A 19,075-nucleotide genomic window follows, 5' to 3' on the forward strand; every position below is an offset into this window, starting at 1 on the left:
TCGCGTATCATCTTTATTTATGAATATTGTTTACAGACTGTGTAAATGTAATGAGATAATCTATATATATAAAAGAAGAAACTGACTGACTGACTGACTGACTGACTTATAGATCAACGCACAGCCCAAATATATGGGGCTAAAAACTTGAAATATATGTTCCTTAATAGATGTAGACGCGCACTAATAAAGGATTTTTTGAAATTCCCACGGATAGAAAGGGAAAGAAATACTTCTTTTTCGCGAAAAAGATTCTTTAATCTTGAAATAATGAGTTTATTTTAAATTTTTCACTGTTAGTAAAAACCATGAAACTTGATTGGAACTTATATACTTATTTATCCGAGCAAAATTCCCGCGGGATAGAAATAAATTAATTCAATTACGCAGCTGATTTAAAAAATTCTTACATATTATGTGATATGACTATCCCTAAATGACAAAGGCTACTTTTTCCTCGGGAAATTACAAAATTCCCATGGGATAGAAAAAACTGAATGCAACTTCGGGTATGATTTGAAAAATTCTTACATCAATAGAAAGCTACACTATTCCTCATTAGTATAGACTACTCTTCTTCAGGAAAATGCAAAATTCCCGCGGGATAGAAATAAGTGAATTCAACTTCGGGTCTGATTTTAAAAGTTCTTTCAACAAAAGTAAGCTACAGTATTCTTGATTGACATAGGATACGTTTTTCCGGGAAAATGAAAAATTCCCGCGGGATAGAAATAAGTAAATTCAACTTTGGCACTGCTTTTAAAAATTCTTTCATATGATATGACTACCCTCGATTTTCAGGCCAATAGAAAATCCAAAATGTAGAAAAAACTGAATTCAACTTCAGAGCTGATTTTAAAAATTCTTCCACTAATATAAAGCTACACTATTGCTGATTGGTATACATTACTTTTCTTTGAGAAAATGCAAAATTCCCGCAGACATAGTACATAGAAGAAAATAGGACAATTCAAATTCCGCCGCTTTACTAAAAACTTTCACTAATAGTAATCTGCAGTATCTCTGATTGACATAGGCTGCTTTTCTACAGAAGAATGCAAAATTCCCGCAAGATCGAAATACTTAAGTAAATTCATCATTGGGGTTGATTTAAAAATATATTTTACCAATTGGGAGCTACATTATCCATGATTGGATACTCCCGCGGGATAGCAAAAAGGGAATTCAACTTCAGGGTTGATTTATTAATAATTGTATACCTAACTCTACCTGAACAGTACCATGACTGGCTGACTGACAGACAACGCATAGCCAAAACTACTGGTGCTAGAGACTTGAAATTGGCATAGATGGACCTAAAGTAATAGAGAGGTGCACTAGGGAAAGATTTTTAGAAAATCCCATGGAATAGGAAATTATCTCAACTTTGTTTGTTTCTTTGTTTGTTGGGGGTAATCTCTGAAACTACTGAGCTGATTTAAATAATTCTATTACCAATAGAAAGCTACAATATCCCTGATGGACAGACTTCTTTTTTTATGCAAAATTTCCGTATAATAAAAATAAGTGAATTTAATTTCGGGGCAGATTTTCAAAATTCTTTTAATAATAGAAAGCTAAAATATGTCTCTCATCGACAATTAAGAATATTAAAATAGATCATAACAGTAATTCAATTCATGTCCCGCGGGGACTTTACAATTTCTTGAGATACAATCCTATATCCTATATCGTGTAGGAATTCGCCGGCAAAAGAAACGCGTAGTACTTTGCGAAACAGGGTTTCAGTTTTTGTATGAATTATGAATGATTAATTACGTATCTAGGTTGATTTTTGAATTCCAAAATGTGCACCATCTGTCTAAAACAACTATATATAATAAAAAAAATCTGTATAATACTGTATTTATATTTCCATGAAAGCCTCCAAAAATCAATTAAAACACGAAAAAAAGCATCGCAGAAAGTAAATGTTACCCCAAATTTAACGCGAGCGAAGCCGCGGGCAAAAGCTAGTTTTTAATAAAACAAAAAACAAAAAGATAATGCCTGCATCCCTGGTGGGGATCGAACCCACGACCTTTGGATTAGAAGTCCAACGCGCTATCCTCTGCGCCACAGGGACTGTTGAACTACACGTCAAAATAGCGGAACACTATAAACGTTCAGTTTCGATTAATGATGTCATATACTTGTTAAAATGTGTCCACTTTTAAATTCAATATAAATGCTTCAATTACTTGCATTATATTTTTTCATATTTTTTATGTTGTACTTCTTGAAGGATATTCTTTAATAATTTTAGATTCTTTTCTAAATTTAATAATAAGCTATACTGATTTTCCGTTATGAGTAGCGACCGGATATTATAGTGACAGGTGAATGTCAATCACAACAAACAAACAAATGTCACTTATCTGGGAAGTTTGAAATTGTGGTGTTAGAAAAAATAAATAATTTAGATTCTAAATTAGAATGATGAGCATACGTTTTCAATGAAAAATAATGAGATATTAAAATGGAAACGGCCGAGACAGAAAGTTTTACCACGCAAACTGAGCAAATGCAAAACGCGAACAAAACAGAATCAGCAGAAAAGTTTCAAAAATTTATTTATGAATTGTTTGACAAAAACGGTGTCCTCGGCGATTTAAGAGCGTACTTACGCGGGCATATTGTTAATGTGTTAAAAAATGCGCAAACTGGTAAAACTGGCAATAATAATATAACCTACAATTTTCTAATTATTTTACTTGATATTATTATTTACTTTCTGTTTCTTAACTTCAGGGGATCTTCCAACATGTCAAAAGCATTTCACGCAGCGCCTAGAACCCAAATTCCAAGCGCTGAATATGCTTGTCACAGAATATTTGTTATGCATGGTAATTCTTTTAATTTTTTTGGTTTAATAGGGTTCCTAATTCGAAAAAAAAACAAACAAAAACTTTTACACCACTTTGTTTTCAGCTCTAAGTCTGGAGGGTAAGATTGTTTGTATGTTTGTTTTTGCTAATTTACAATTAAAGATTAAAAGATATAGCATCATTTGTTAACAAAAATTGTCAGTCCATACATAGAATTTATTGAAACATGATGAAATTTCCAATTTTAGGTTCAAAGCTGGATATTAATAAAAACAAATTACTCAAAAACCACTTGACCCTTGATTGACTGAACAAAAATTATTGCAAATTAGCTAATGGTGTAAATATACTCCTAAGTGTAATAACCCATGTCAAATTTCGATAAATAGAATTTGAAACTTGATATCAGTCCATAAAAGTTCATATTTGCTTAACATACAAAATTTAGGATATTGGGCCTTACAATGTTAAGGAACGGTTACATAACCAGTCACTTTGTATGTGCAGTAGTACTAAAGATAAGCTTGGTCCATTTCAGGAGTTCAGCTACAGTCTCTCAGTGTTTATATCGGAGATCCCCCTCGCGAACATGGTGTTTGGTTTTGCCAAGTCGCTGATGGAGCTGGGGGCTGATGACAAGGTGCTGCGGCTTCGCTTCAAAGAGCATGATGTGTGGTCTATTTTAAATTATTTAGGTCTGTTTATTTTATTTTGTTCACCTTTGCTGTATGAACTTTTTGTTTGAACTTTAACTTTTTTGTTTTTGACAACTGGTCACTTCATGTTAGCAACCACTACTGCCAATGACTGTATTGGCAAAAATTTACAATATCTATGTAAATCTTACTAATATTATAAATGTGAAAGTTTGTGAAGATGATTGGATGTTTGTTACTCAATCACGTCTAAACGGCTGAACGGATTTAGATGAAATTCGGTATACAGATAGTTTGAGTCCCGGGGAAGGACATAGGATAGTTTTTATCCTGGAAAATTGCATAATTCCCATGGGATAGCGATAAACAAATACTATGCAGGTGGAGTTGCGGGTAACAGCTAGTCTTACAATATTATAAACGCAAAAGTTTATATGGATGGATGTTTGGATGTTTAGTTACTCTTTCACGCAAAAACTACTGAACGGATTTGCATGAAATTTGGCATACAGGTAACATATACCTGGATTAACATATAGCCTACTTTTTATCCCGAAATAATGTATGGTTCCTGGGGGATCAAAAAAGGTTTAAGCTCCATACCAATTCTGCGCGATCGAAGCCGCGGGCAAAATCTATAATTTTTTATTTAGTTTAGAATGGCATTTTTTGTGTGTTAATAGTACATTGTGTCTTAAGGGCGGTAAATTAGGAATAACGAACGAGAGTCTATTAGAAGCCCGAAGTCGAAGACCGTGCGACATACAATGTTTTTCATCACATTTGCGAGTAATATTTTATATCTGTAAAAGAAAAAATATAATTCTTCCAAATATTGGCGATACCTTAGGCTGCGCTCTTGGCAGTGCCGCCCTCCGCCTCCTCCATGTGGTCCTGCAGCAGCGCGCGCAGCTTCAGTACGGGCACTGATTCATTTACCGACCTTGGGCTTCATGACGAGAAAATTAGTATGGGCAATGACACATTTACCGACCACGGGCTTCATGACAAGCACATTAAGGTCGAGGGTTTTATTTGGGGGGTTGCAACCAAGGTAGCCTGCATGTTTCGACACTGTTTACGAGCAAGTGTGATGAAAATATTTTTTTTCTACTTAACTTCTCATTGAATCTGCTTTCAGGTATAAAATGCGATTCAGATAATGCTAGCAATATTGTAGAGATGTATAAGACTCAAAAAGATTCACCGCTGCTGCTGTGCATACTTAAATGCATTCAATTACATAATGCAGATGTAAATTATCCAGGTAAAACCAATAGATTAAGGGGCTGTTTTACCATCCATTGATTAGTGTGAACTGACGGTTAAATGCGATGCCGTCTTGTTTTGTTCGAATAGACGGAGGCGGCATCACATTAAACCGCCAGTTAACACTAATCAATGGATGGTGAAACAGTTTCTAAAGCTGCACACTTTTTTATTTAACTACTTTACTTATATTATTGTTAAAATCAAATCTTGCAAGTAGAATATCACCCTTTTCTAGTGATTCGATTGACTTGCAATTTGGTTACGGATATGTAGTTTAAATGCAAGTCAACAAAAAGTGCTAACAGTCAACAAGTTAGAATAAATAATCAGATTGCCGGTACTTGCTTTTACCTTGCGTCAATTTGCCTCTATTTTTTTTATTATAAAAAGCAGAGGTGCAACTTCATTATGACTGTTACAGTTGAGAAAACTGATTTGCGTATCAGGGTGGGACTTTTTCATAATGAATTTCACTATGATTTCCTTGGCAAAGGTATGGGCTGTCAACATGGCATTAGTAGCACAAAGGTTCCACCCTGGTATAATAGTACATTGTGTCTTAAGGGCGGTAAATAAGAAATTACGAACGAGAGTCTATTAGAAGCCCGAAGTCGAAGACTGAGGGCTTTAATGAGTCGATGTTCGTAATTCTAGTACCGCCCGTGCGACATACAATGTTTTTCATCACATTTGCGAGTAACATTTTATATTTCTAAAAGAAAAAATATAATTCTTCCAAATATTGGCGATACTACCTTAGGCTGCGCTCTTGGCAGTGCCGCCCTCCGCCTCCCTCAGCATGTGCCTGAGCCGCGTGTGCATGTGGTCCTGCTGCTACACCATGCGCAGCACCATCAGTACGGGCACCGACTCATTGACCGTCCTTGGGCTTCATGACAAGAAAATGTGTACGCGCAATGACTCATTTACCGACCACGGGTTTCATGACAAGCACATTAAGGTCGAGGGTTTTATTTGGGGGGTTGCAACCAAGGTAGCCTGCATGTTACGACACTGTTTACGAGCAAGTGTGATGAAATAGTTATTTATGATACAAGTGCGGAAAGTAGGCAATTCCCAACGAGTGGCGGAGAACTTGAAACACGAGCGAAGCGAGTGTTTTGAGCCGGCACGAGTTGGGAATTTCCTACTTTGACACGTATATCATACAACGTTTTACAATGCATTAAGCGAGGAAAAAAATCGAGGCAGTGACTACATCATTTATTTGCCATACTCCTTTTACTACAGTAGCAGGCAGTAGATATACATACCGATATGCACGCCAAACCAAAATCGTTAACGTATACACTTTATTAAACCATCTTTCATAACGATCATTGACTCAGAAGATTAGAACAGCTACAGCTACTAATGATAGGTAAAGGAGACTTTGTTTTAGTATCGTGATTTTTTATGATTAATTATTAGCCCTTTTTGCTTGACATTTTCCACACTTATATTGGCTAGTCCTTATCTCCTGCACGCTCCTATAATGCTAAATATCAGTGCAACCCGTGAATAAATCCGTGTAATAGTTAATTATCATCAAGTATATGTATTATGTATCTAATCTACCAGCTGTTAACAAAAAGTTACCGTAAATCTGAGATTTTTTAGCTTTGGAACTGTAAATTAATCAAAATTGGTTCACTAATTCTAATAGATAAAAGCAAATAAATAAGAATAAGACATACCGGTAGATGTTATAATATCCATGTGTGTAGAAGTAGATTATTCTATCAATTTAAGATGTTTATTAACTTAGTTATGTATATTATAGTTCACGTATTTTGTTCAGCGTTGAGTTTGTCACTGACAATATGTACTTCGTGAAGGACGTAAGGCGGCGTAAAGTCAGATATAAATTCATCATTTAAACTCTTCATTTTAATTTACTCATCAAAAATTAATTCACCGGACTGAACTTATGGACATTACTTTGGCGGGTTTCATGACAGGCGCGAACGGGTAACCATGATTGGTTCGTGCTACGTCGTGCGCGCGCACTGGAAGCTCATTGGTTAACTTTCGAGTGCGCGCGCTTGACGTCGCACGGTCCGAATTGGACTCAAGAATTTATTTCCTTTTTTTTCATAACTTTAGACGGAATTAAAATACGAGTTTACATGAAAAAAAAAATTAACGTTCTCTTTTCTGTCGCGATTAATCTGTATTATCTTATCAGTAAATATTCAGTTGGTTGCATCAAACGTTTTCTTATTTGTTCAAAGCCTAACTATAACGACTCTTTAGACTTATTTTTTTAACAATAGTTTGGACATAATTTGGCAATTTAAAAAGTTACTTTACCGCACAAGTGCGGTAAGTAAAATCCATACAACTTTACGGCACACTTGTGGATGCGTGCAGGAATCACTAATTTTCTATGGATATGTTGACCCACGTCAAGAGGCACTTTCCGAGCACGTGCATTGTAAATATATAAAGCCCATATAAAGTAAAAGGCCTCCTCCATCTATTTCCACTTGTTTGTCTTGAGTGGTGGTGAAAAATCCATACCCTTTTGTATTATATAACATTGTGAATCTCCTCACAGGTGGTGACTCTCAAGACGGCAGTGTATCTTCCATCTCCAAGTCTTCGGACTCGGAGCTGTACCACCGGCCGCGCCACGAGAAATGCAAGCACTTCGCCTTCTGTCGCATTTGCCATGCGCGCTTCATTAGGCTCAGGGAAAAGTATCGGAAGAAGAAGAGTCACTTCCGTAAGGTGGGTTGTGAGAATCAGGATCACTCTCTCAAAAGTGACAGTTTTATGTTCATAAAACAAACAGTTTACATGGGATGCAGGAGGTTAACCAGTGATTCTAGACACCAATCCTATACCTATATGCTACGCGACCATACGTGTAAGACGGCTCCGTCTGTGCGTCATGTATGTTTTCATGCAGACCCGCGGTCCTCCAGATCCTTATGCCAACGCGTGTCAAACCCTATACGAGTTCATTCTCAAACCGAGCACACATTGCTTTTACGATATATTTATAAGTTTTCTCGTTGCAGAATGTAAAACGGGCAAGTGTTAACCCACAGAATGTGCAGAATACACTGAAGAAAATTGAGTTAATGGAGCGAAACCTTATTGACGAGGTTTAGTTCACTGTTTTAATAGATGTCGTGTTCATTTTGTCCATTTGTACTTGTTAGTTTAGTAGTTGACAATACTTTTATATCCATTCGTGTACCTCATCGAATAAGGTAGTTGTCATCTAAAACAAGGCAAGACGCGACTCTAAGGCCGCGGCCACATGAAATCGCTCGACGCCCGTTTCTAGTGTCAAATCTGGTCACGTGACATGTAGCGATAAAGCTGAAAATGTTGAGCTTTATCGCTGGAAAAGAACCTCTTCAATTTCGGCAAAAACACTGTTATTTATTTTCAAGATTCACTCCAATTTCTTTTATTTGCACCACTGCCACGACTGCTAATAAATTAAGAGATCAGCTTCCAAGACCAAGATCATTCCTGCAGGAAGCCATCTTGTGGCTGCTGCTCGACGCGGCGACTTGACGCTACTTTTTTGAGTCGCGGGAAATTCAAAATCACTTTCAAAATGGGGTCACGTGACCAGATTTATCGCTGCAATGAAAAAAAAAGCCGTGGTGGCCTAGTGGTTTGACCTATCGCCTCTCAAACAGAGGGTTGTGGGTTCAAACCCCGGCTCGCACCTCTGAGTTTTTCCAAATTCATGTGCGGAATTACATTTGAAATTTACCACGAGCTTTGCGGTGAAGGAAAACATCGTGAGGAAACCTGCACAAATCTGCGAAGCAATTCAATGGTGCGTGTGATGTTCCCAATCCGCACTGGGCCCGCGTGGGAACTATAGCCCAAGCCCTCTTGTTCTGAGAGGAGGCCTGTGCCCAGCAGTGGGACGTATATAGGCTGGGATGATGATGAATCGAGCGACGAGCGCCTTAATTAAAAAACGGCCAAGTGCCAGTCGGGCTCACGCACTGAGGGTTCAGTACATCTCTCTCTAAATAATGTTTTAATTGTTGTAAATCTGTTAAAAATATATACCTCGTTGAGTTTCTTGCCGGATTTTTCTCAACAGAGGTTTTTCCGAACCGGTGGTAGTTTTTTTTTTGACATTCATAAGTGTTTTGGCCTAAATTGAATAAAGATATTTTGACTTTGACTGACTTTAATAAAAAGTGTTCATAATCATAATTTACAGCCGCTCCAACAGGCAAATTACCTATGCTCCGGCTATCCGCACTCCACATCATAGGCGGATTTCGATAACATTTCAGATAATAATTATTCTCACTGTACTTTTGTATCAATCTACTCATTTTCATTGCAGTCGGTGAGGATTCAAACTTTGCGCAACCTTCAAACTACATTTTATTTTTTACTGTATGATCTTATTGCAGATATTTGAACAGCAAAAGACGGTTTACGAGACAGAGGCAGACATGTTGAAGAACGAGACGGAAGAACAGATCAAACGCTCCCTCGCCAGCCACGCAATACACTTTCAACAAAGGCAAAATGAGGTAATAAAACAGAATACTTTCTGTACCTAGGTATACCCATACCGCACGCCGACGGCGCGTTTGTAACTTTTTTTTGTGAATTATTTATCTACTCAACCATTTTTAGGGTTCTGGTCCGAAACTTCCGGACCTCAAATGGTAAAACACACAGCCAAATTAGCTCCTAAACTACCTACGGAACCGATTGGGTTGAAAATTGGTGCACATAGTAATATGTAAATGGAGGAAGGACTTGTAACGTAAATTACATAAACCTTAACACGTTCGCTCCCAGTGACACAACGACTGTGACTTTAGTTTTTACTCCTATGCCAGTGACACGTATTTGTGACTGCTCTGTGATATGCGCTATGCCTAGCGTAAGAGCTTGGATCGTCACATTCGGCTCCGTTAACGTTCCACTAAGTTCTTACGCTAAACCAGCCTTAATAATACATGTCACTGGCATAGGAGTAAGAACTAAAAAGTAACAGACGTTGTGTCACTGGCACAGGAATGCATTACGTCTGTGACACGTATACGTGTCACTGGTATAGAAGTGACTGCCGTGGGATATGCATTGGCATAGCGTAAGAGCTTAGTGGATCGTTGCCGGGCCGTACGTGTTAAATTGTGAGTTAGAGAGAGAGGTCCGTTATAGACTTTGACGTCATAATGCTAGTACTGAAAGTTCATACTGAATTATTTTTTTTTAGAAAGAGATTGCATGGAAACTTGAATCGCTCATATCTTGCTTTTTCAACAGATAATGATGATTTTTACGGCATTCGTTTTATTTTCCCGTTTTCTATTAAGTTTTATTATTTAAGAGGTAAAATGGTGTCGATTGTCCCATGATATATATTTTTTTTGTGTTTAGTTGGAGGAGACGTTCAAAGCGCGCGAGGCAGCTTTGGAAGGCAACATTGAACACAAGAAGCGCTTCCTCTGGGGCTTGGCCAAAGCTCTGCGCACGCAGCACGCGCAAATGACTAGCGCCATGCAAGCGGTGAGGGCCGAGACCAAACGGCTCGCTGAAAGGGTAAGGATGTCTTAGTATTATTTGTTACTCCTTCACGATAAAACTGATGGTTGGATTTTGATGAAATTGTATATGTAGAAAGCTGAATCTGTAAAGTAACACATAGGCAACTTTTCACCGCGATATTCCCAAGGGATACAATGGGTGTCCCGTCTGCAACGTAAGTGAAGACCACAATGTAAGTTTTTGGAATTCCAGTGGGAACGCTGTAAATTTGAATTTGACTGTCAGATTTAATGGTTTACGCGAGAGAAACCGCAGGTAAAGGCTAGGTATAGATTATTCTAAAGTCCTTGCTTCTATTATTATATGATTAAAAAATATCAAGTAACAAATAAATCAATCAAAATTTTCAAACAGGAACAAAGTCTTAAAGCGCAGCTAACAGAAGCGGAAGAAATGTTAAAACAACGCGGTGAAGACATGCGCAAACAGATAGCAGACGAATTAGCAATGCTAGAAGAGCATCTAGAATCCATGAAGTCGGAGCGAGACAGCCTCAACCGCGAGCGCATCGAGCTTGACACACGAAAAAGTCAATCCGACAACAAAATCGTCAACGTAAAAGTCGATAACAACATGAAAACCCATTACGAGCTATTGAAAGAAGAGTTAATTTTAATAAAGAACTATTTGGAGGGTAACAGGGAGCCGAAATGTATAGAGCGGAGTACTATCACGGATATTAGTAATGTTAATTCTAGGATCAATCTGGTGATGAATAATGAGATGGGGATGGGTGTGAGGGAGGAGGTGAGGCCTGCCCAAGTGGTTAATGATTTGAAGAAACAGAAGAATGTTAATTTTAGTCAGGTATGTTGAATTATCTTTTTTTTTATAAATTTTTTGGGATTATACTCTTGCCAAATATCTAAAAACGCTTCAAAAATCATTAATATCTGTGGAAAACTAAAGAAAATACCAGCGAAGGAAGATCGCATTCCATCTCTTTCTATACAAATGAAACGTAGTATGGGCTTTGGTGTCATTCAATCTTTGACACATCAGCAGGGCTGTAGTAGTAGAAGAAGTTCGTGTCGTGCGGTCCCTCTCGCTCTCGTATTAAATAGTAAAAGCGTCAGAGGGACCGAACTTCTAGTTTCAAGTTTCGTAGTAGCCCTGAGCGAGCATAAAATATCTGATATGACTGTAGGGGCGGTAGAACGTTATCAGTTTTTTTTTTCACGCCGCTGTGGCAGTTATTAAATGCAGGGATTGTACATGTCGGATCTGTTTTTTTTTTGTTATGTCAGCAAATCCAAATCTAAAGTTGTTAGAAACGCATAGTATTTGTTGGGCCGTTTTTTTTTTAAATATGATGGGGGCAAACGATCAGGCGGGTCACCTGATATAGGTCTCTGACCATGTGCACTTTTCAGTCGCAGACGAACATAGTGGAGTCCCCTGGCCCGCTCAGCCGCAGTCGCAGCCGCTCGCCGAGCCCTAACACCAGCGCAGCCCTGCGGGCCTCGTCGCTGACAACGAGCGCCTCCGACGCACCGCCGCACAGGTACCACAATAGTGAGGGCTACTGTTTTCGCGCTCACCAGTTTGGCGCCACTGTAGACAAAGGTCCTGCCTGAAGTATAGTAGTTAGTTTGTTATTACGAGCGTGAAAATAAAATTTACATTTAAATTATATTTAATACCTTAAAACCGTACCATAAAAATATTGAACAACCACAGTGTTGCGTAGTCCCGTTTTGTTCGGGAAAAGGGAGGACAAAAGTTTCCGAAAGACAAAACTGTCTCAAAACACAGACATTCATTGCCCGTAACGCATAATTGCCATATTAATTTCAGGTAATGCAAAATATTCACAAAATTATTCTAATTATAAATAAACCCGCGTAGCTCACCCAAAACTTTGAGATTTGACATTTCGGAGACCTCACGCTAAACTAGCGCCTCTAGCGGCGAATTCATCCGCGATAGCCCTCATTGGTATCGTGTCGTGTTGCAGCAGTCTGCGCAGATCGCGGAGCTGGCGTCGCGCGCCGCGCGCATGCACGCGGCTCTGCGCCCGCGCACCGCGCCCCCGCGCTGCCACACGGGTAACTACTATACAATACAATATAGTTTTCTACGCGGTAGTACAATGTGCTATGGTTTATATCAATCCAATTTATGAAAAGTGTAAACAAAGACGCCATTTACCCGCCATAGAACTTTAATAATGTGAAAACCTAGAACCTAGTGCAAAATAAATACAAATAAAATTTCGACACAGGTTAGGACCACTTGCTTTTTAAACCACTTGTTACTTTTATAAGCTAGTCTAAGAAGCAACTGGGCTTAGGTAGACCAGTTGCTTCTTAGACTAGCTGCTTTTTTAGAAAAAGTGATACTACCCCGGCCAATTACTCGGCCGTACTTGTGTTTACTACATATTTCGTTTCGTTTATTATACAAATGCTCCCTTACATGTATTGTTCCAGCCTGAACCGTCCCAACGCCACCGCGTTCGGCTGGTGCAAGGGCGCCGGCGAGGAGTTAAGCTTGCTTGGCCAACAGCCGGCCGTGTTGACGCCCGGGTCGCCGCAGCCCTTCCTTGGCCTCTGCGGGGAGCGCCGCAGCGACAGCCGCCGGTGAGACCGCAGTCGACGTTATTGACGCATTTACATTCAGCTGAAGTGAGCAGAGAAGTGGGCAAGACGAGTGTGTAAATACGATACTTCTCATGCGTTGCCCAGAGAGTTCCCCAAAAGAGCGGTTTTTGTGCGGAAGTCGGAGGACCGGTAGTACGAGTTTACATTCTGCTCCGTCTGGTAGTTCTATTCACTGGATAGATATTATCCAACAGCTTTTACGACGAAGTTTCTTTTTTTTCTTCTTTTTTGTGTTTGATATTTTATTAAATATTAATTTACTTTGAAGAAATGTCGTATTTCAAATTAATAAGTCAACAAAATCCAATGTGGGAACTCCGCGTACCTTAGAGTAATTGGGGCTGGTGCGAGTCGGCGGCTTGCGAGTGTGGCCACCCGGAACAGACGGCCCACCACATGGTACTGGAATGCCCGATCACTAAGTTCGATGGACACATAGATGACCTCAAGAAGCTGTCAGAGAAAGCCGTGGAATATTTTAAAAATCTAGATTTAAGTTTAATGTTTAGTTTTCATTTGTATTTCATGCACAGTTTTGCAGTGACACCTATTCCATACGATAAATAAATAATAACAAAATTGACCCTTGTGTTGTATGTTCCAGGCATTTAATAAACCAGTGGCGTGCCATGCGTCGCCGTATGGCGCCACTCGCGAGCAGCAGCAGACCGAGAACGGAACGAATCCGTTCTGACTCCAAAGAACAAGAAGGTAAGAACCAAACAGGAAGTTTCAGAGTAACAATTTTTATCATTATTGGAGGACCTTTCTTTATTAGACTACATAAATAAACTAGGTTATGTCCACGGCTTTGTCTTATTTTGTAGAACTCATGTCCACCTTTTTTAGAAGTATCGAGAATAATATTACAACCAGATTTTTTTATTAATAACTAGTAGCTCGATGACAAAGCAAGCCAAATTGTTGAAACAAAACCAAATTGCCGACTGTATTTTGTTTCTTTCTTGTGTACAATAAAGAGTTTACATACATAGACTACTTTGTTTTTTTACTATTCATTGTCAGATGATGGCAGCGTTAGTATCAACAGCCCGCCGTCGACGCACCGAGATATGGAGAACCGGCCGCGTGAAGAAATCGTCGTGTTTCAGGCCATGCGGTAAGAATCTCTAGCTTGTTCAAATCATTTGTTTTCTAATACTTACTTCTTTACTAATATTTACAAGGTGTTTGGAGACGTCCATTAACACGTGAGAATTTTTTAAGAACTTCTTAACACTTTTCCCCTTGCCGTTGGTGATACGTGGTGAGGTTTTATGATAAATAAATGATTGTTCGAGCGTTTCAATCGCCTCAGTTTTTACGAATTGGCTGTAGATTTTGTTGTCGTTTTCGATTATTTGTTAGAATTCCTATATTTCTATTTTTGCTTATATATTATATGTATTATGGTCATATATATAGTAGTTATTTATTTATATAGTAGTTTATGTATTATATTGTTTAAAGCACTGTATAGGAGCTTCCATTATTTAAACTCTTAAACTCACCCTTTGTCGGACCCTAGCGTATTGCTCCTCTCCTCTCATCCACTCAAAGGTTGACTGGTAGAGATCCCTTAAAGGGATAAGTCCGCCTTTGTACGAGTATCTTAAAGTTTGTCAGTTGTATTTTGTTAATTTTCTTTTGTACAATAAAGAGTTTACATACATACATAAATTTCTACCAAATAACGTAAAACATTTTAGCAGAATCTTGGGCCATTTTTTACAGAAAAGTGTCCACAAAAATGAGACGGTTGAAACGCGGAACAACGACCCAAGTACCAAAGATCACTACCAGAAGAGCCGGGCGCTTGTTGGTGTTGCAGCAAGCGGCAACTCAATGCAATGAGGGTTCACCCTTGCGATATAAACCTATCGTGATTTTTTTTACGACGCCGTAATTAACAGCGGTGATCAGTGAAAAGTGTTTTGAAAATAATTTTATTGTGTATGTGTGTGTGTGTGTGTGTGTGTGATAAAATTCGGTGTAACACGTTTATATATTTGAATAGCTAATCGCTAATTTATTCCAGAGAAACTTTACGCAGTAAAGAATCTACGGAAAGGAATAAAACTAGGGAAAAAAGTCCTAAATCGGTTCTAAGAGAAGCAAAAGAGAAATTGAGGACGTTAGTAATAAAATAAGATTAATAAAACAGTAGGGGAAGGCGTGGTTCAAAGTGCCGTTTTTCATAAAATAAAGTATGTACTTTATGGCATACACACGTATGTAAAGAATGTTTATTGGCGTTTCCAAAGAGTATTAATAAAATAAAAATAGTTAATTTTCATTTTAATTTAAGTGGTTAAATATTAAACATGAGTTATACGAATATCATATCATAAAAAAATGTTATAATTTTTTTTTTAATTTAAAATTACTATCTTCTCTACCACTCAAAGGTTGACTGGCAATCTATCCTTTCAGGGATAAGTCCGCCTTTGTACTTAGAACTTTTTTTGTCACCTTTTCGTATTACATTTTTGTACAATAAAGATTATAAACAAACAATCAATTTGGGTAAAAAATTTGATGGTAATCTACCTAAAGGTTAAAAATAATAATTATTAAAGATAATTTTATTGCATTATTTAAATTGATGATGGATAATTGATTAATATAGTAAACTGTTGACAGTTAACAAAAAATCAAAGATAAATATAATATTTCGTGGGATTGGTTGTTCAAAAGTTGCCACCGGTAAGCATTTTTCGACGCAAAAACAGAATCTATTTAACTCTTTTCCTTTTTGGGATATACTCTTCAGCACAACCTACCCGCCGCATTTTAAACCCCGCCTTCCCCTAATCATTTCATCATCATCATGATCATGTCAGCCGAAAGACGTCCACTGCTGGACATAGGCCTCCCCCAAGGCCCTCCACTCAGACCGGTCTTGTGCTTTCCGCATCCACCGCGATCCCGCGATCTTAACCAAGTCGTCGCTCCATCTTGTTGGAGGCCTACCGACAGCTCGTCTCCCGGTCCGCGGACGCCATTCGAGAACCTTCTGACCCCATCGGCCATCAGTCCTGCGAGCAATGTGCCCCGCCCACTGCCACTACATCACATAATCACACCATCATTTATTATTAGCAAATTATCAGAGTAGTAAACACACTTATACGCGTAATAATGTCACTATCGGTTCGCCGATTTTCGTTTCGCTGATAACTATTCGTAGTTGTTTCATTTGGCAGAGTAGCATTTGGCATAATTTCATTACACAACTTACTCATTTCAGAAAGCAGTTAGTCGGTAGAAAATACACACGTAGATCGAACTTTGGTTGATTATTAATTTTGTATTTAATAACCATTTAAGTTTATTCGTTATATTAGTACCTACCTAATCATTTGGCAGCATTATTCAAAAGATAATAAGGTTTATCGTTGACTGTACTTACTTGCATTGTTATCCAAATTACATAATCTATAAAAGTTTCAAGTTGATGCCATTAACCGTTGAAGTTCAATCATGGCCGGACCACCAGGATTTCACTACCAGATTATTGTATTGTTACTAACTAAATTTATTTAAATGAACTAAAATAATTTCCTTGCTCACCCGCGACCGTGCGAGGAAATTATTTTAGTTCATTGATATGGACCTCCGCAAAGTAACGCCTGATTCAATAAATTATTTAAATTTATTTGTTTTTATATAATTTTGTCGAATTGTAAATCTTGTAATTTTGGAACCACAACTTACGTTCTTACAAACAAACAAGTTCGGACGCTGCACGATTAACAAAAGCTTGTAAAAACTATAGCAAAATGGCTTGTATTTAAAACTTAGGCTACGTGCACATTATGCGGCTAACCGCGCCGTCTCTTTCTGAAACGATACTTTAGAGAGGGAGGGACGTTTAACCGCATAGTGCGTTCTTGCACTCATTGTAGCGTAACCCGGCCGTCGACGACGCGCGAGAAGAGTCCCTGCGCGACGCTGCGCGAAGCGAAGCTGCGTCTGCGCAAGCTGGAGATAGAGGCCGCGGCGGTCGAGCGCTCCTACATGGACTTCCGGCGCCGCCGCGAGCGACGCAAGTCAGACATTACGAGTGACGGTTAGTGTTAAACCCGATAATATCGGACTCAAAACTTATAATAAATGCTGGAGCTGGAGATAGAGGCCGCGGCGGTCGAGCGCTCCTACATGGACTTCCGGCGCCGCCGCGAGCGACGCAAGTCAGACATTACGAGTAACGGTTAGTGTTAAACCCGGTAATATCGGACTCAAAACTGATAATAAATGCTGGAGCTGGAGATAGAGGCCACGGCGGTCGAGCGCTCCTACATGGACTTCCGGCGCCGCCGCGAGCGACGCAAGTCAGACATTACGAGTGACGGTTAGTGTTAAACCCGATAATATCGGACTCAAAACTGATAATAAATGCTGGAGCTGGAGATAGAGGCCGCGGCGGTCGAGCGCTCCTAACATGGACTTCCGGCGCCGCCGCGAGCGAAGCAAGTCAGACATTACTAGTGACGGTTAGTGTTAAACCCGATAATATCGGACTCAAAACTGATAATAAATGCTGGAGCTGGAGATAGAGGCCGCGGTGGTCGAGCGCACCTACATGGACTTCCGGCGCCGTTAGAAAGAAACTGAGCTGGGAAAATAAGTATATGGCTTTGCTTTTCATCCATATGCACAGTCACATGTGGCTAATCGGACCAGTCTGTGGTATTTAAGGAATGCTCGTGTTCGCTGCAGCTGTTAATGCAATCCATTGTTCACAGGTCCTGGATTCTTTTTACTTCCCGCTGTAAAAGGTGAAACTATCCCAGAATACTGTGATCCCACTTAATATTATAAATGTGAAAGTTTGTAAGTCTGTTTGTTAGTTCATTACGTCTAAACTACTGAACCGATTTAGATGAAATTCGGTATACAGATAGTTTGAATCCCGGAGAAGGACATAGGATCGATGGTTTTATCCCGGAAAATTGCATAGTTCCCACGGGATAGCGATAAATGAATTTTGTGCGGACGGAGTCGCGGGTAACGGCTAGTGTTTAATATTGGTGATACTATTCACTGAATATTTAATGTAGCCTCATTATTGGTTACAGGTACAAATTTACTGCAAACCACGGCAAAAGATCAGTTCCATACAGAGAACAAGCCAGACAATTCCCAACAACAAACTACAGCGATAAATTCAACGAAAATCGATCTAGAAAAATTCTTAACACGATACCAAAACGATCTTGACATAGGCCAGACGCATTTCAAGAACAAGAATACGGCAGCAGAAATAATTAAACCGATACCAGAAGTATTTTCTGAAGTTAATAAGAACATGCATGCTGCAAAACATGATTATTTGTCTAAACCTTTAACAGAGTTCAGAAAGTTTTACTACTCGCAATCTGATAGGCAGGTTGATGACGTTGAAAATTTACCGGATCCCCAGTTGGATGATAGTTCACCAGATAACCAATGCAGTGAAGAATTCAAGGACAGACTGTCTGAAATAGAAAAGGCTGCCCACAAGAAGGAGAAAGAACTCGAAATGTTGGGAAAAAACTTGAGTAAAATCTACAATTTACAAGACGAACCTACGAAAGAAACTGACGATAAACCGATGAAAAAGACTAAGGGTGTCGATATGCTTGATAAAAATTTGCTGAGAGTCGAAATTGAACCAACAGAGAATGAAAATGATGTGCTTTTAGTTGAGAATTCCGTGGATTCTAGAGCAATATCGAAGAATGAGAGTTATGATGAGAGACTGTCAACGCAAATGACTATTATAGTGAGCCCTAAGCTTATTGAAGGGCTCGAGAATGATCACGAAAAGTCCGGGAGAAGCGCGTCGCCAGAACAAGAAGCCCATTTGACGAGAAAAGACGTGTTTAACGCTATATTTAACGCCGCGAAAGATTCTTCTAGCAATGAAATACGTCTAGAACCAGGCAATGACCAAGACTCTGTGATTGACCAGGACGAATATGCTGATGATTTCTCAGCTGATGTGGACAACTACAATAGTAAGGCTGAAACTGACCGTGATATGGACTCCCGCGTTTCGCTACCGAAAACCTCCGAAGACGAATTTTGGGATTAGTGAAATTCAAATGAAACTCTGTGAAACCATAGTCATAATTTATTTCTCTAATGTTAATGTGAAATAAAACATATATAAAACATA

The 19,075-nt window shown here is 39.0% G+C and overlaps 1 protein-coding gene and 1 non-coding gene across 2 annotated transcripts; one reads left to right on the forward strand and one right to left on the reverse strand.

Moving 5' to 3' along the window:
- Positions 1 to 2,013: 2,013 nt before the first annotated feature.
- TRNAR-UCU (transfer RNA arginine (anticodon UCU)) lies at positions 2,014 to 2,086 on the reverse strand. Its single transcript has one exon. It is a non-coding gene; the product is annotated as a tRNA-Arg (tRNA).
- A 289-nt stretch (positions 2,087 to 2,375) lies between these two features.
- Positions 2,376 to 19,075, forward strand: LOC141435897 (uncharacterized). The gene is made up of 19 exons (XM_074098735.1): positions 2,376 to 2,666; positions 2,752 to 2,846; positions 3,367 to 3,523; positions 4,626 to 4,751; positions 7,317 to 7,489; positions 7,783 to 7,869; positions 9,160 to 9,282; positions 10,142 to 10,303; positions 10,664 to 11,116; positions 11,683 to 11,774; positions 12,343 to 12,357; positions 12,742 to 12,891; positions 13,517 to 13,623; positions 13,939 to 14,032; positions 14,951 to 15,046; positions 16,821 to 16,984; positions 17,038 to 17,105; positions 17,179 to 17,266; positions 17,994 to 19,075. The coding sequence occupies exons 1-19, from the start codon at positions 2,480 to 2,482 to the stop codon at positions 18,989 to 18,991; spliced, it is 3,435 nt and encodes a 1,144-aa protein (XP_073954836.1). The 5' UTR covers positions 2,376 to 2,479; the 3' UTR covers positions 18,992 to 19,075.

This window comes from Choristoneura fumiferana, chromosome 15 (genome assembly GCF_025370935.1).
Source record: "Choristoneura fumiferana chromosome 15, NRCan_CFum_1, whole genome shotgun sequence".
NCBI lineage: Eukaryota > Metazoa > Arthropoda > Insecta > Lepidoptera > Tortricidae > Choristoneura > Choristoneura fumiferana.

Coding starts and splice junctions, on each gene's coding strand:
- LOC141435897 (XM_074098735.1), top strand. CDS start 2,480: ATGGAAACGGCCGAGACAGAAAGTTTTACCACGCAAACTGAGCAAATG. Junction 3,524..4,625: donor GTCTATTTTAAATTATTTAG/GTCTGTTTATTT, acceptor ATCTGCTTTCAG/GTATAAAATGCGATTCAGAT. Junction 7,490..7,782: donor AGAAGAGTCACTTCCGTAAG/GTGGGTTGTGAG, acceptor TTCTCGTTGCAG/AATGTAAAACGGGCAAGTGT.